The sequence below is a fragment of the Lissotriton vulgaris genome, chromosome 10, assembly GCF_964263255.1.
Source record: "Lissotriton vulgaris chromosome 10, aLisVul1.2, whole genome shotgun sequence".
Lineage (NCBI taxonomy): Eukaryota > Metazoa > Chordata > Amphibia > Caudata > Salamandridae > Lissotriton > Lissotriton vulgaris.
In genome coordinates this window covers 970,837,865-970,853,283 of record NC_141698.1, presented here as the reverse complement: position 1 = coordinate 970,853,283, position 15,419 = coordinate 970,837,865, and the positions used below count along the sequence as shown (strand labels likewise).

General features: G+C 40.4%; 1 protein-coding gene across 1 annotated transcript in view; it reads right to left on the bottom strand.

The window, feature by feature from the left end:
- Positions 1 to 8,465: 8,465 nt before the first annotated feature.
- TSPAN13 (tetraspanin 13) overlaps positions 8,466 to 15,419 on the bottom strand; it is a 141,374-nt gene continuing 134,420 nt past the window's right edge. The window contains exons 5-6 of the mRNA XM_086941973.1: positions 14,033 to 14,143; positions 8,466 to 9,840 (exon numbers count right to left, since the gene is read on the bottom strand). Of these exons, the coding sequence (XP_086798099.1) occupies positions 9,766 to 9,840; positions 14,033 to 14,143 (186 nt within the window). The 3' untranslated portion in view covers positions 8,466 to 9,765. The remainder of the gene's footprint in view (positions 9,841 to 14,032; positions 14,144 to 15,419) is intronic.

Here is a 15,419-nt window from a genome sequence, read left to right as displayed (position 1 = left end):
GTACGTTTAGGGAAACTTATTACAAGTGTAAGACAAAGCAAGGAGGAAAAGTGCAGGTTTTTAGTAAAATTATTTTAAAAAATGCAGAATATAAAGTAATGAAAATATACACTTCATAAGGGAAATCAATATTCTATAAATTCTTTAAACTTATAAGCACTCAGAGTATGCTATTTGTTGTAACAAACTATGTCACATTAAAACATTTTCGAAATAGTAATGTATAAAGTTATTTCAAATCATAAAATACTACTATCATTTCAAATTCTTTACATTAATATGTATATGAAGATTATTTTTCTATATCTGACAGTTTCAAGAAAATCACTTTCACTATTAATGTGAGGCACGACTTTTAGCTTTTCTCATTTGGTGCAAGATTTCATATATACAACTGATGACGCTTAGAATGAAACCCTTCAATATCACACATATAATCATCTAAATCATATTCGATTTTATTAATTATCTACATGCCTTACTACTTCACTGAGGATGGTTAGGAATCTTATAACACGTGAGTATATAATTGTAACTTTTAATGCACATTGAAATGACATATTGAAGCTGGTTAATAAAATATGATTTCATTTATTCTACAGTTATCTGCATGCTTTTATGATGCAGTAACTAAGTTCTCTTACACTTGTTTCTCATATTTTTTAACATATGGTTAGTGCAAGGTTTATTCGTATGCTACTCAAAACGTCACATATTCGGTTTATATGTCAGGCAAGGATTTCAACATCCTTTCAACTGCATCAGTGTCACACAGAAGAAACCAGAACATAACACCATCATGAAGCGAGTGGAGGATGCAACCTTTTGAAACCTGTCAGACCATATGATTTATAAGAGAGCGGGCAGACCTAGGGGTTCACAGACTGGGAATGCTGCTACACTTATGCCAGAGTAACCTGCCTGCCATGCTCTAAATTGGGCCTTTAGAATTCATCATCGAAAGGAAAAAATCTGATCTTCTTCCAGCATATTGCATTTAATTCTAGACGCCATGATGGACACCTCCAATATAACTTTTGGCCTTCCATTCCAAAAAGTGAGAGAGATCAAAAGTGAACTCCACTTGACCCTGAAGAAGACTCATGATTTGCAGCAGAACTGGCCTTTGAGTGGGCTTTCTGTCCTCTTCTATCCAGGTCACAGTCCCTCAGCCCTTAAATGTTCAGATTCTGAGAGGCTTTACAATCTGTCATCTGGGGATGGGGAGATCTTTTTTAGGAAAGGTCCCATCAAGAAAAGATGCAAGTCTTAAGATACAATGGAAGTAGACCTACAGGTATTCCTGGAACGGGTGAGCAATTTCCTGGACAACAGTAATCCCGAATGAGGGGCTTGATGTAGTGAGGTAGAGAAATGTCCACTGGAGAGAAACAGTCTTCAGAGGACTGAGTTTACATCCAACTATTTGGAACTGTTAGTAGACTCCTTCCCAGTGAAGTGTCTAGCCAAAGACAAGATACAATGCCGCATCCTTCTGGAGTGAGCCACCGTCACTGAGGACTGTGGCCCCTATTCCAATATCCTGGCAGATCTGGCAAAGATATATTCCACTACAAACTAGAAAACAACCAGAGAATCTTCAAGTGCTCTCAAAACATGGTTGTAGACTGGAATTCTTGCTACTTTAGGGCTAGATGTATTAACATTAGGAATACTGATTTCCTAAATGCAATTCTCTCAGAATTGCAATTAGGAAATTGGTATTTCTAATGTATGAAACTCTTTTGGGTTTCATTAGCGAATCCTAGTGGGTTGCAAAAAGATCTACCACGTGAATATTAATGAGGTAGGTCGCAATTTTTGACCCTTTAGGAATCACAGCCATCACAGGGATGATGACCTGCTGTGGTCAGCAGACCACCATGTCTGTGATTATTTTTTAATAAAGCAATATTTTTTTTAATGCAGCTCGTTTTCCTTAAGGAGAATGCATTACTTTCTGTTAAAATTTGAGGGTTTAGATACATGCAGGTTAAGTCTATGGTACTGTTAGTGTGTATTGCTTTCATATTTTGAAGGGGCATAATTACATCAGTGAGGTCACAACGGATAGTCAGTCTCTGATATGCAGGTTCATGAGGTGTTAAGTTAGACCTCCAATTTCTATATCCTCTGAGAAATGGATTACATTGGTTCTTTGCCTCCATATGGAAAATCAGCATCTCTCTATGGGGGATTTTACAGGTAATTTGCTAATGCCTTTATGTTGAATTTCTTTAAAGTGGGTGACTTATGACTAGGGCATAATAGGATGGATACAGTGGTTTCTCTTGAAATGATGAGCCTTTTATCTTCTAGGAGAAACTAAAACATTTCCAAGGTGGTGATTCGACAGTCCTTCCCTTTTAAACTAAAATGGTGTTTAGTGCCATGTCTGAAGTGTTATGATTTTTGGAGGGGGGGGGGTTTGTGTCCTTCATCAGTGAGACAATTCTTATTTTCTGTCAGGAAGAGATAAATTGGTTGACTAAATGGTTATGCAGTTGACGTTTAAACTGATGAAGGACATAGCTGACAGGGTAAAGGAGTAGCATGCAACTTTCATAATAGGAGTATTATTGCCTCTGGTCAAACACATTGACACATTCATTTGGCACGGTCAATCATGATATGCTGATAAACTGGCTCTACTCATTAGGAATCAGAGGAGTGGAGTTATCCCTTCTAAAATCATTTCTGTTGAAGAGGAACTTCCTGTCAGTAGCCCTGGATAAGTTTGTATCAAAATCCTTTACTCTCACTTGCTAAGTGCCACTTGGATCCTCCTTAAGCCCTCCCTTTTTAACCTATATATCACACTGCTCGCTAAGCTGATTAATACTGTTGGATTGTCAATAATAGCTTATGCTGACAACACCCAGATTGTGGTCTCAGTTTCAAGCAATCTAGACCATACTGCTGTCAAATTTCATGACTGCATGAGACATATAGGAGACTGGAAGAACAATAACAGTCTAAATTTAACTCAGGTAAAACAGAGATTATCCTGTTGGGAAATAATACATCCTTCTAGTCCCTGAGTTGGTGCCCCCAAGGAATGGATGCTTTGCCTGCACCAGTAGAAAACTTAAGGATCTTGGTAATCCTGTTCAACACCAGAATGACATTCGATAGCCAGATCAAACAGATCAAGTTATCTGTTTTCTGCACCCTCACAATGATTAGGAAAATCCTTCCTTTCGTCTCAGACAGGGCTGGACGTGGAACCACAACCGGCCCTGGCAAAGTGCTCAGCCTGCCCCCCTCCCCACTCAGGGGGGTTGGAGGTGCCACCGAGCTCTTTGCCGGGCCGGTTTTTGGCCGATTTTGGTACAGGGCCGATTTTGCAGCTATGCTGCAAAAACGGCCCTGTAACACAAACGGCCCCACCCGTGTGGCGCACCAGGGGATTGCCCGGTGCCCGCTATGGGCAGTCTGGCCCTGGTCCCAGATAACCATCTAAAGAGACAACTGCAAAGCCTTGACTATCAACAAGCAAAAGAAACTGCTCACCAAATTGCAGACACTGCAAAATGCTGCAGCACAACTTCTATTTGGAATACTAAATACCAGTCAGGAGCCCTAGCACTCAAGGAGTTGCATTGACTACCCATAAAATAAAAAAAGAATAGCTTTCAAGGTGTTACGTATTGCCATCAAGGCACTTCATAACTCAGGACCTGCTTATCCACTTCAAAGGTTTTCCTGGTACACCTCCTACAGACCACTCTGGTCAATGACGGGAAAACTTGTTGTAGTACCCAGAAATTCCTCTGGGATGGCAAATGTTTTGTCACCTGCACAACCAAATTGTGGAACTCTCTTCCTCTCAAACTGAAGGAAATTACAAATCTTCTTCAGTTTAGGAGAGCTCTTTAACCCCTTCGATGCGGCCGCGATTTTTCCCGTGTGCTGCCGCCGGCCGAACACGGGCGGGCCATGACGAACCCCAGCCGTCTTCAGCACACGAGCACTGTAGTGCATGACGGCTGGGGTTCGTCATCAGCATGGAAAGGGTTAATTAATAATACCCTAGATTATCTACCACTAGAGCCTCTATCAAGTAAAGTTACGGCTTACACTGCTTCAGACTAAGGCAGCGCCAAGACACCTCTGGGCATTCGAAAGCTTTATAAGAATAATTAATATAACATAACAACATAACAACACCTTTGAAGGTAGTATGACTATTTGAGAGATTATACTGTTTTTGTATTTACCATGAAGATTAACAATGAGGTTACAATAAAGTAACCTGTGGAAATATTATCCTTTTAAGTTATCACATCTTTTAACAACTGGGTGTTTAGGTTCAGGATCTATTGAGTAGGGTGGATGGTGAGCTAAGGCCTCGTGGTATTTTGAAGACTGAGCAATAATGTCATTCAGAAATTCCATGTTTGATGTAATGCATGTTTCGGCACTCAAGAGTTTACGCATGGCACAGGACGTCACACAAGAACGAAAAAACAGCCAGCTGGAGATTAAAGTTGCATGATTTGATAGACTTCCTACCTGTGTTCAGGGACTGTAGTAGCTTGCTCTTTTGTTTGTTGTTGATGCTGAACATATGAGATAAAGACGTGCACAATAATGCCAACCTCTGTGTCTTTAACAGAATCTAGACTTTACAATGTTCATGTACGGTTACTCACCATTGAAAAATCAAAACTCTTTGGTAACATTTTATCAACTGGAATATAGAAAGACTATATTGAAATCTACATAACATCTCGTCATAAATTATGTAACAAACTGATAGGTCTTTATTTTACTAAATACATAGGGCTGTTGGAACACAAACATAAACAGGCATCAAGACATTCAAAACTGTCAACACTTACTGAATCCATTTAATCAACCAAAGACAGAAGAACAATCATAGGTTTGTGACATAACTTCCTGGTTATTGTGACTAACCCTGGGCATAGTTTGCGTAGGAGCGCTTCGCGTAGCTATGCAAAGTGCACTTCACACTACGGAAGCTACACATAGCTACGCGAACAGCGTAGTGCACTATGTAAAAGGCTGTTCGCACTGATTGCACAGTGCCGGATCCTTGTCCGCACTGTGCAATCATTGCAAACCGCATCTTGCCCAGTGCAAGCGGTCGTTTTCTGCCGCCCGAGAGATTTGTACTCGAGCGGCAGCTTTCTCAACTCGGACTGGTAGTTTCTCATCGCGAGCGGTCACGACTATACGCGACCACTCGCAATGAGAAACCTGAACTCCCCTTATTGAGAATCTCGCTGGGAGGTTTATTTTCCATGCTCGCGATCGGGAACTTGACGTTGCTGAACTGGAACAAGGAAAAAGTCTCGCCGGGATGTTATATTGCTCGCTCGCGGTCGCCAACTTCACGCTGAACTCCGCGAGCAAGCAAAAAAGGCCCGCTACGCTACACTATGCATTTTTGCACTGTGCTACGTGCAATTGGCGTAACACGTAGTCATGTAGCACGTAGTTGCGCAGACTACGCAAATACCCGAGCGTAGCGTAATCCTGCGCCCAGGGTTAATTGTGACTCTCTCTTCAGAACACCATTAGTGATCTTAAAATACATGAATGAGTGGTGGCCGTCTCAAGGGTTTGATAATTTTCCCATACTAGGCCTAAATAAGTTTAATTGGGCTCAGATAACTGTGTATGCAAAAATGAGAAGTGGCCATCAGAGGGTGAGCTTAAAATGTAACTAAGATTTCTCAATGCTTGTATCTAAAACATTGATTGCAGACCATAAACCAAGCCAGATGGATTATGCACTTGCTTCTAGGAAACGTTTGAGCAACTTGGTCACAGTGACTTGAAATTGTAATGCAGAATTATTAGACCTGTCAGCCTTAGGGTGGTTTACCACCAAACCATTTGACTTCACTGATTGGCATATTTCATTTTCCCTTATAAAGTGTTATATAACCAGGTCCTCTAAAAGTAATCCTTCTAGTGGGCTTTCAGCATCTATTGTACCACCCACTTAAGTAACCCCCTAGAACATGTCTCAGGTCTGCCATTGCAGCCTGACTGCAGTTTTAAACCACCAATTCAACTTGACAATATAACCCCCTTGCAAAGCCTTAAACTCCACTTTTATTGCATATAGGTCACCCCAAGGTAGGCACCTAGTGAGCCCATAGGATAGGGTGCATTTTAGTAAAAAGGTTGGACACATACTTTTAGGTTTTACATGTCCTGGTAGTGATAAATCCCTAAATTAATTTTTCAATACTGTGAGGCCTACCTCTCCTATGGGATAATACTAGGTTGCCTTATTACGTTAACAAAGTGCTACCTTTTGATTGTGAACAGGTAAAGATTTCATGTTAGGTGTCTTAGAAATTATAATTAAAAATGCACTTTAATGGTAAAGTCAGATTTTAAGTTACAATTTTGAAAATGCCACTTTTAGAAAGCTGTTTTTTTCCTGCCCTATTTGGTTCCTGCAGCCTGTTTATAGGTTACATGACTGGGTGTAGTTGGCAGTTAGACTTTGTTTATTCCTCTCAGACAGCAACACAATAGAGGGATTAGGTGCTCCTGGATGGGCCATCAACTGGCAGGATTGGGAGACCTTGGCACGGCTCCACATGAAACTGAATATGCTGTGCTCTGTCCTCACACAAAGGACTTGTAACCACTGCGCTCTTCATGCAGCCAGCTTGGAACCATGGCAGGGGAAGCAGGAAACCTCTAGCACTTTAAAGGAAATCCTGCAGAAACATCTCCTACTTCAAATGGTGCACCAAGCACAGAGATAGGACTATCATACCCACTCTTCAGTTCACTTTCTGGACTTACAGAAGGACTTTCTGAGGACTGCATTCTGCTGTGGTCTTCTGTGTACTTCAGAAGGCTGCCTTGCTGCACTTTGAAAGAATGCTTTGCTGCATCAAGTTTCCATTAGGCCCTCAGAGGCCTGCCCTGCTGGACCCAGGACTACCAGAGTGATTGCAAGGGCTGGTTGGCTGGCATCCTGATTAGAGGCTCAGAGACAAATGGCTCCAACCATATTGCTGCCACACCTGTACCACGTTTGAGTGAGTTCGACCCCTAAAGTGGTGCTCCTCCAGTCCCTGATTGTTGGTGGTGCTAAAGGTGCCCAGATAGGCAAAATCCATAACTTGTTATGGTTTTGTGTTGTTATGGCATGTAATAGGGGACTGTATTGGAACCTTCTTGAGTCAAGCTACTGGAATGTTATCTAGGTCAGTAATGACAACACAATGCTGGTACATCAACATCGAGCTGAGACACAAACGTCTGTCAGTTGAATCTCACTACTGGATGGGCTGGTGGTCATTACTTCTATCTTGCATTAAAGGAACTTAAGAAGGCATTTCGGGCATCATTTTTGATCAGCATCTTAACCTCCCATACTCGTCACCAGTGTTAAGATGTTGATCAAGAATGACACCAGAAATTGAAATATAGGGGTGCCAATGTGGAGTCTGGGAGGCCATGAAGGAGGGTGGAACCACCATAAGAATAATTGATGAAATGATTTTCACTAACAAGAACAGTTCTCAACATCTTTCATGTAAAGTAAAGCCTTGTTGCAGAGCAGAGGCTTTATTTTTTTTTTAAATTAGCAGGACGTGATCATACATTTTGAAAACCTACATCAAATTAGTGAACCTCATAAGAAAGGTGTCATGCGAAGCAACAAAATGACTCAATAATGACCAAAAGAAAACAGATGAGACCAAGATGAGTAGAATCAATTGCATACATGTATGTAACGGAATACGAAAATACATGTTGGTGATGTAACGACATCCCTGACAAAACATCAGGAATTAGTTAACGAAACCAACAATCGAGAAAACTTTTCTGGTAGATACTAAAAGGTCTTAGGGTCAGGTATGCCCAATATGCCATCTAAAGTCGGAAAATTACATTAGGAAAATGTAGCAGGATTTGTGTTGTGATGACATTTAAAAATGAAATGAGTGAAAAATGTTGTTCCATATCTCTGGTGCAAAAGTGAAATGGACTCAAATCATACAAGCATATCTTGGCCAAGATGGGGACTTTAACAGCTAAAGCTTAGTCATGCTACAATTTAAGATTATACCTGAGCATTGGCCAACTGCTGAAAAGCCTCTGAAATTGTGATGCAGGACAATTGAAATATGATGATAAAAGTACACATGATCACATACGACATAGTCATATACATTATTAACCTCAAAATATATGCTACCATGTTTGTGCATTGGAAAAGCAATAAGATTACTGTGGCACAACGATGAGGATATTTGTTTTATTGGTTCTCAATTAATGTAGTTTTAAGGAGCACATGATCTTTATTGTGCTGTTTTATAAGAACCTGTGTCAAACAAGTTACCAGGTTAAAAAAACACACAATTTCCCCAAATTGAAGAAAACGTACCTCGTGCCATTCACATCTAAACATGATGCATGCCGTACCTAGACCTAACAACAAAGGCTCACTCTTATTTGCTAAATGATTTTGCATTGCCTTTATTTAATGAACTTCTGAAAACAGTCCATTTCAAATAAAATATACACAATCACATTCAAATTGAAAGCTTTCACTTAAGTAAACTAACCAATACAACAATATTGAACACAGACAGGAGTCAACTGAATAAAAACAAATCACCAGTGCACTGTCAAAATATTCATTTTAACAAAACAAGTTATAAAATGCAAAACAAACCATAGTTGGTCAAAAAATGTTTCAGAAAGAAATCAACGTCCAACAGGTGAACATGGTATAGTTAACCATATTTGACAGGAGTGCTCATTTGTGCAATATGTGTTAAGGTGGTTCTATATACTTAATAGGAAAAACAGGATATTCGGTCAACCTTGTTATATAAACTGCTTTTTAATTGCTGTTTCCCTGATGGAATCAATATGCTTAGAAGGAATGTCCTTTAAAGAGTTTTTAAGAAGAATGACATTGCCAAGATAATATCCAATACTTTCATGTGGTCTCCTTGATGCACATAACCTTTGAGTTGATACCACCGATAATACTGGTAAATCATTTACGAACATTATCAGCTTAGTATTTTACTAGTCAAACACCTGAAAGTAAAATGATTGAATAGGCTTCATAATCAGAATTCCTTTTCCTTAACTCAAATGCAATCACACCGGGTAGAAATTAGTAACAAAAAAAGCTGAAAACCAATATCACCTATGTGTACAATTCTAATAAGAGTTTCCTCTGTAACTCTAAATGATAAATTGTGAGTTGGGTTACCACTTCTATATATTGGGAATTTATAGCAGCTACCTATTCCTCCTGTGCTTCCCAGTGTGAAGCTACAGGAGTTTTTCGATAAGGTTGAATTTTCCTTCATTGTGTATTATCCTAGGACATGGTACAAACAGGGTTCAAGACAATCAATTTCATGAGCACAAGATGTAATACGCTGCTGAAGTTGATTTTAGTGTTGTAGAAAAAATCCTTCATATTTTATAACTAGATGGAAAGGCAATAGTGACAGAAATCATATTACACACAGCCAAAACTGCAAAAAAGTCTCAAATATGGTAGAATGTGAATTTAAATGAATTTAAGGAGTGATCCATAGCTGTCGACCTTCAGATTTCCATTTGCTCCAAAATAGCGTGCAAGTAATTAGGAAACATACTCCGCTTTCACTTGGGAAAAACATCTCCAAATCTTCACAAACGAATGCCATTCTGCTGCTGTTGTGTTCATGATGAGAGTGAAGATTGTTTTTGTGTTTATTTTCTGAAAGATTATCTAGTCTTTGAAACCTTTCTCAATTAAAGAAATGCGCTGGGGTTTGCTCGAGGATCCTTTTGGTTCCTGTATCTGTAGGTCCACCAGACACCCAGAATCTGATACGGGAAGGAAATAAATACAAACATCATGGCTATGTTTAAGATGTACACATTCTGTAAAATAAAAATGTTACTTAAGTCAATTAATTGAGTAATTCCTAATCAATACATATGAAGATCCTATTGTAAATCTCGTGCTTATCTTTTGGCAATACTGGAAACTTTAACATAGCTTTTGAAATGTGTAAGAAGACAGTCGTATCTATGCCTTGACAGAGCACCCTCCATGTTTTGTCCTTGGTATTAGAAATGGGAATTTATCAATACAGGGGGCATTATTAACTCTTTAGAAAACGGTGAGTGGTAGTTAATAAAAAAGGAACTTGTGAGCAAACAATTCCAGACTTGCTACAGGTTAGTTAGTTTCTTACTAAAGGTGTTTTATTCCAATCTAAGGAATCCAGGAAGAGGTAATGGCATTGGCCCATGTCTATCTAGTCATAAGGTTAGCAGATTTAAAAGGTCTACTTGTACAAAACTGGACAAAATAGAGTGGCGATATTTCAAGAGTAGTGCAGAATGAAAAGTTTAGACCGCTACTCTACAACGGAAAGAAAACAAGGACGGGCTATAGTAAGACTATAAAGGGGTTCTTCAATGCTTCAGAGCATGCACACAATTTCTTTTGCAGGAAAAATACTGTTCAGTGTTGAAGCAGAAAGTGTCAAGAATATAAAGACTCAGCAAGCTAAAGTGATAACGTCCTAAATAGACTGTTCTGAAATGCAAAAGCAAAAAACAGCAACATTCATTGGTTCAAATGAGCTACATTCAACTTGAATAAGACAATTTTTAGAATAGGATTATATCTTTTCAATCAATAGTCTCAAAGCTACCAGGACAGGCAGTGTTTCCTCCTGACTTGAAAGATGACAAATAGCTCTGGAACAAGAAAATACTGTAAGGTATCTGTATGGCTTAGGTTGAGAATAAATGGCAGGAAACTGAAAGCAAAGCAAGTAATGCACAATAATGTCCAATTACAAACCCAAGTGAAAGACAGATGTGCACAATGTGATCCTGCAGAGGTCAGCTATTCACCCTAAGCGCGCACACTTCTCTGACTAGTCTTGATACAGTCCCTTCCCTCTCAGTTTCAAGGATCAAAACAGTTGCACTAATCTATCGAGCGCATTACCAATGATTCTGAATTTAAAATGTTTTTAGAGATAGATTCATTCATGGCAACAGGCCCATGGAGATTGTGCATGTAAGACGATGGGCCAGGACAAAAAAATCTTCAAATAAATGTGAACATATAAAGACTGGGAGAACTCTTGCAGTATGGCAGTATTGAGATTTAGTGAACACTAGGAGGGCATATACTGGACAAAACGAAGGATGAACCATGAAAAGAATGTTGGCACTCGCGGTCCATTCACTCGTTTGTTTGCTATTAGAGGCATCTGAAAAAACTAGAAAGAGTTAAAGGGAATCTTTCTGCAGTCAAAGATAGAACAAAGCAAGATTCGATCAAGATGAGGTTTAAAGACTTGCTTGATTATACTAAACATATTGGTTTTCTTCGTAGTGAATATTATGAAGATAGATCAAGTCCTGCAACCCATCAGGGTGAGTTTTTAAATTTTACATAGAAGTCTACCTAGTAAACAGCTTTGTAAATCAGATGGACTAATTTCTCCATGGATTCCTTTCTCAGAATTACTACTGAATATATCAAATGGTTGGTTTCAGAAGTATACTAGGACGTTGTAAAGGATCCATTAGGCCCAAGTTAGAAAAAAGGAGTTTGACTTGTTGGATATCGACCTCTGATGGTAATCTCAATAGAACAACCTTGGGGTCTATTGGAATGCCTTCTCCAAGTATTTTGTGTAGTTCATCTATGAGGGTGGACTAGTTGTAGCGTATTGTAGGGCATTCCTATAAGGCATGCATGTATGTGCCCTTATCTGCATTGCAGTGTAAACAAGTGGGGGAGTCAGCCCTGCCAAATTTGAAGTCAAGCCCTGTCGTAATATATCCTATGCAGGATCTTTAATTGTATCAATCATAATCTAGATGTAATGGCTACTTCTTTCGGGTGTATGAGTGAAGCTTCCCAGTCACTGTCCTCCATGCTGCCCACTGTTGCTTCCCACTGTGCCCTCACCCAGGTCAGTGAATCAGGCATCCTCCAGTGTCCTGACGAAGATGACCATAACCCCGAAAAGTACCTTGACTAGGTCGGAAACAGGAGCACGTATTGTATGTTCATTGCCCTTAGTTTTTTTTTAACTGACCGTCTCTGTTTTTGTACTTCCTTGAGTAGTCTGGGAGTGTCACGATCTTCGACTGAGCATGATAAATCTCTCCCATTTTCCTTACCTCCCTTCATTTCATGTTCATTTCATGTTCCTGTCTTGAAAATTCAGGAAGCGGGTGATGACTAGTCTTGTAGGGGCTCCAGGCGGGGGTCTAGCGCTCAAGGCTCTATAGGCCCTTTCGATTACAAAGCAAGAGATCTTCGCCATAGACAGGGAGTCTCTGAGCCAAGTTTTCGGAAACACCCATATGTTTCAGCCCATGTTACTTCGGGAAAACCTAAGAATGACAGATTATTTCTTCTCACCCGATTTTCTGCATCACCAACACTCCAGGTGACATCAGCAAGGGTGGACCGGAGTCCTGCAACTGTTCGAGTGAGATTATGCATTGAATCTTCCTCTTCTGATAATCTGTTTTCTGCTTGTGTGACCCTTTCAGAGAGATTAGGGAGGTCTTACCTGAGTAGGGAGACTTCGTCCCACCAGAGTGTCTCTTGATACATTAATGGCCTGTAAGAGTGCTGCATTGTCTGGTATAGATGGTTCCTCTGTCTCTGGGCCAATCCACGGGGTTATGGTTTTCATGTATCAGTCAATTTTCCCTTGCTTTGGAAGCCTAGGGTCTTTATTTTTGGCCTTTTTGGTAGAGTTATCAAGATCAGTCAGGGAGTCAATATTTGAGGAGGTGATACAAAGTGTGACTCCTTCAGGGTCTACATGTTGATGTAATAACAGCTCTCAGGGACCTAGTCCCTGTAGATTATTTAACAGCATGTCCACTTCTTAGCCTCCACTTCATCTCGGGTTTACTTTGGTAGTATGTGTAAATACGAACACCTCAGTGGGCGGAGGGGTGGTCAGGTCCGTGTCCCCACTCCAGCAACTTCGAGAGGGGTCCGGATGTCTCGTAGGTCACCTCCACATCGGTCAGGCTCCCCAACCATCTCACTGGCACCAAAAGGCGGGGGGAGACCCATATCACAGGACAGGCCTGATTAGCAGGCAATGCTCCAGTTTCTACCTCTTCCTCATGGTGGACACCCATATCCCAGGTCTAACGGTGGACTGTGCAGGTGGTTCCCCTCCATTGCCCCACTGAATAAATAGCACAAACCCCACCCTCTATATATATAATAAACCGGAGACTAACTCCTCTACATTTCTGGTAACAGACACAACTATCTGTGTGTCATATGCATAAAATATTGTAATAAAGCCAAAAGAGCTAATCAGTTTATAAATGGTGCCACATAGATGTTAAACAGCATGCAGCTCAATGAAGAACCCTAAGGAACTCCACAAGGCAGGGAGAAGGAACTGGAGGTAAAGTCTCCAAAAGACACTGACTGCACTCTATCACTCACAAAAGACACTAGCAGGTTAAGGACTGTGCCTCCAATCTCGACTCCACTAGGCGATGTTTTAGAACAGTATGGCTCACCGTGTCTAAAGGTGCGGAGAGGTCCAAAAGGACCACTGCAGCCATTCCTCCGTTATCCATAATAACACACATCTCCTCTGTAGCTAACACCATTGTGGACATAAATTGTGATGTAATTTCATTTTGTTAGGATTAGATTCAGTGTCTTCCCTTTGAAGAAGCAGTGCATTTGCAGTCGAGTCATTTAATTTGTTACAGAGTGTTTGAAATGATATAGATATGGAGCGTTTTTTACCTTAATTGACATGTAATGTGCACTACTACATTGTGACATTAGTTTCCCCAGTATTCCTTTTACAATATTGTTTTCTAAGGACAGAAGTGGTAGCCAGAGTACAGACCAATGACTTTGTACTGTGTCACAAATTAAACAGTGATTATACTTTATGCCACAGTACATATGAGTGTGGCACAACTCTATTGACACATACAGAGGTTGATCTTTTAAGATCTTTAAATTCATCCAGTAGTCTTGACTCACCTCAGTAAAACTGAAGAAGAAACCTATGCCTCCTACATATCTCAAGACTTCTCCAGCGTATTCTTCCAGGGTGGGTGCACACGGTTTGCAGCTCTGGGTTTGAAAGCAGCTCTGAAACCCAAGAATAGTAGACAAGTGTTAAACAAAGGGACTGTTCGCAGGGCAAGACAAATAACTGGGGCACTAATGTAATATGCACAACTGTCATCCATATAAAAAAACAATACCTTAAGCATTAGCACCAAAACAGAAGGAAAGTTTGTAACCTACTGCAATGAACCTAACCGCAGTTGTAGCCTGCATAGTCAGCAATATTTTGTCCGAAACAAACTGTCTGGAATATGCTTCACTTCGGAGAAAATGTTAATTGCTATGCACCGCCACCACAACTTGAAGGTGCACCAGGTCGCCATGTTCAATAACTAAAGTAATGACTATGTCCATGTAATGCCATACCAGAGCTTCAAATGTCTCCATTGCTTCCCCAGCAGCCCTCTAAAGAGTTAATCCCATTTTAGCATGTACACGTACACTGTGAGCTTAGAACAGAGACAATGACACTCATCCTGTAATCAAGATTGAAAAATAACCTACCCTTCCTTCACCACTCTGTAACCGAGAAGAGGACTACTTTCAATCCATGTGATTCTTAAATGCTAATCTGTGTGACACACGTGTGTTGTGAACCAGCAGGGCTGCAGTAAGACAATGGCAGACTCATCTTGAGTGTTTGTGCTTGAGAAGAGCAGCATTCACACCACTGCCCCAAGTACTGGACCAATTCGACTGGGTGACCAAGCAACACACCTCACACACTTGTTCTGGAACTCAGAGACAGACTGACAAAGTGTTACTCTACACAACTTGAGCTGTGTGTCATTTTAAAATGAAGCTTCACTGATGTGACGTTATCATGATATCAGAAGCTCGCAGGTGTAACATTATTTTAGGGTGTCTTAAATGATTCCAAGGGGTGTGATCCCACAGTGCAGCTGGAAGACTTCAAAAACAAAACAGTCCCAGAATCATGACTCATCATGCAGGAACTGAATTGTTTCCAGTGATATGATAGTGCCCAGAATTTCTCAGTGATGGGCTCTTTAAATTGAACTAAACATCAACACGTGTTTTGCACCCTGCCAGGTGGCGGCGGAGTTCAAGTCTATTACATTTACAGCCCGATTCATCAAGCTAGATTGCGCTCGCAAAGGGCCAGATTCTGAGAATCAGGCCCTTTGCGAGTGCAATTTTTGCATTTGGGATTCATCATCCCAAATGCAAAAATCGCTATTTGCGAAATCGCATATTTGCGAGGAATTGGATTTAAGGAATCTCTATTAGAGATTCCTTAAATGCAATTCATTAACCAATTTGAAATTGCGAATTC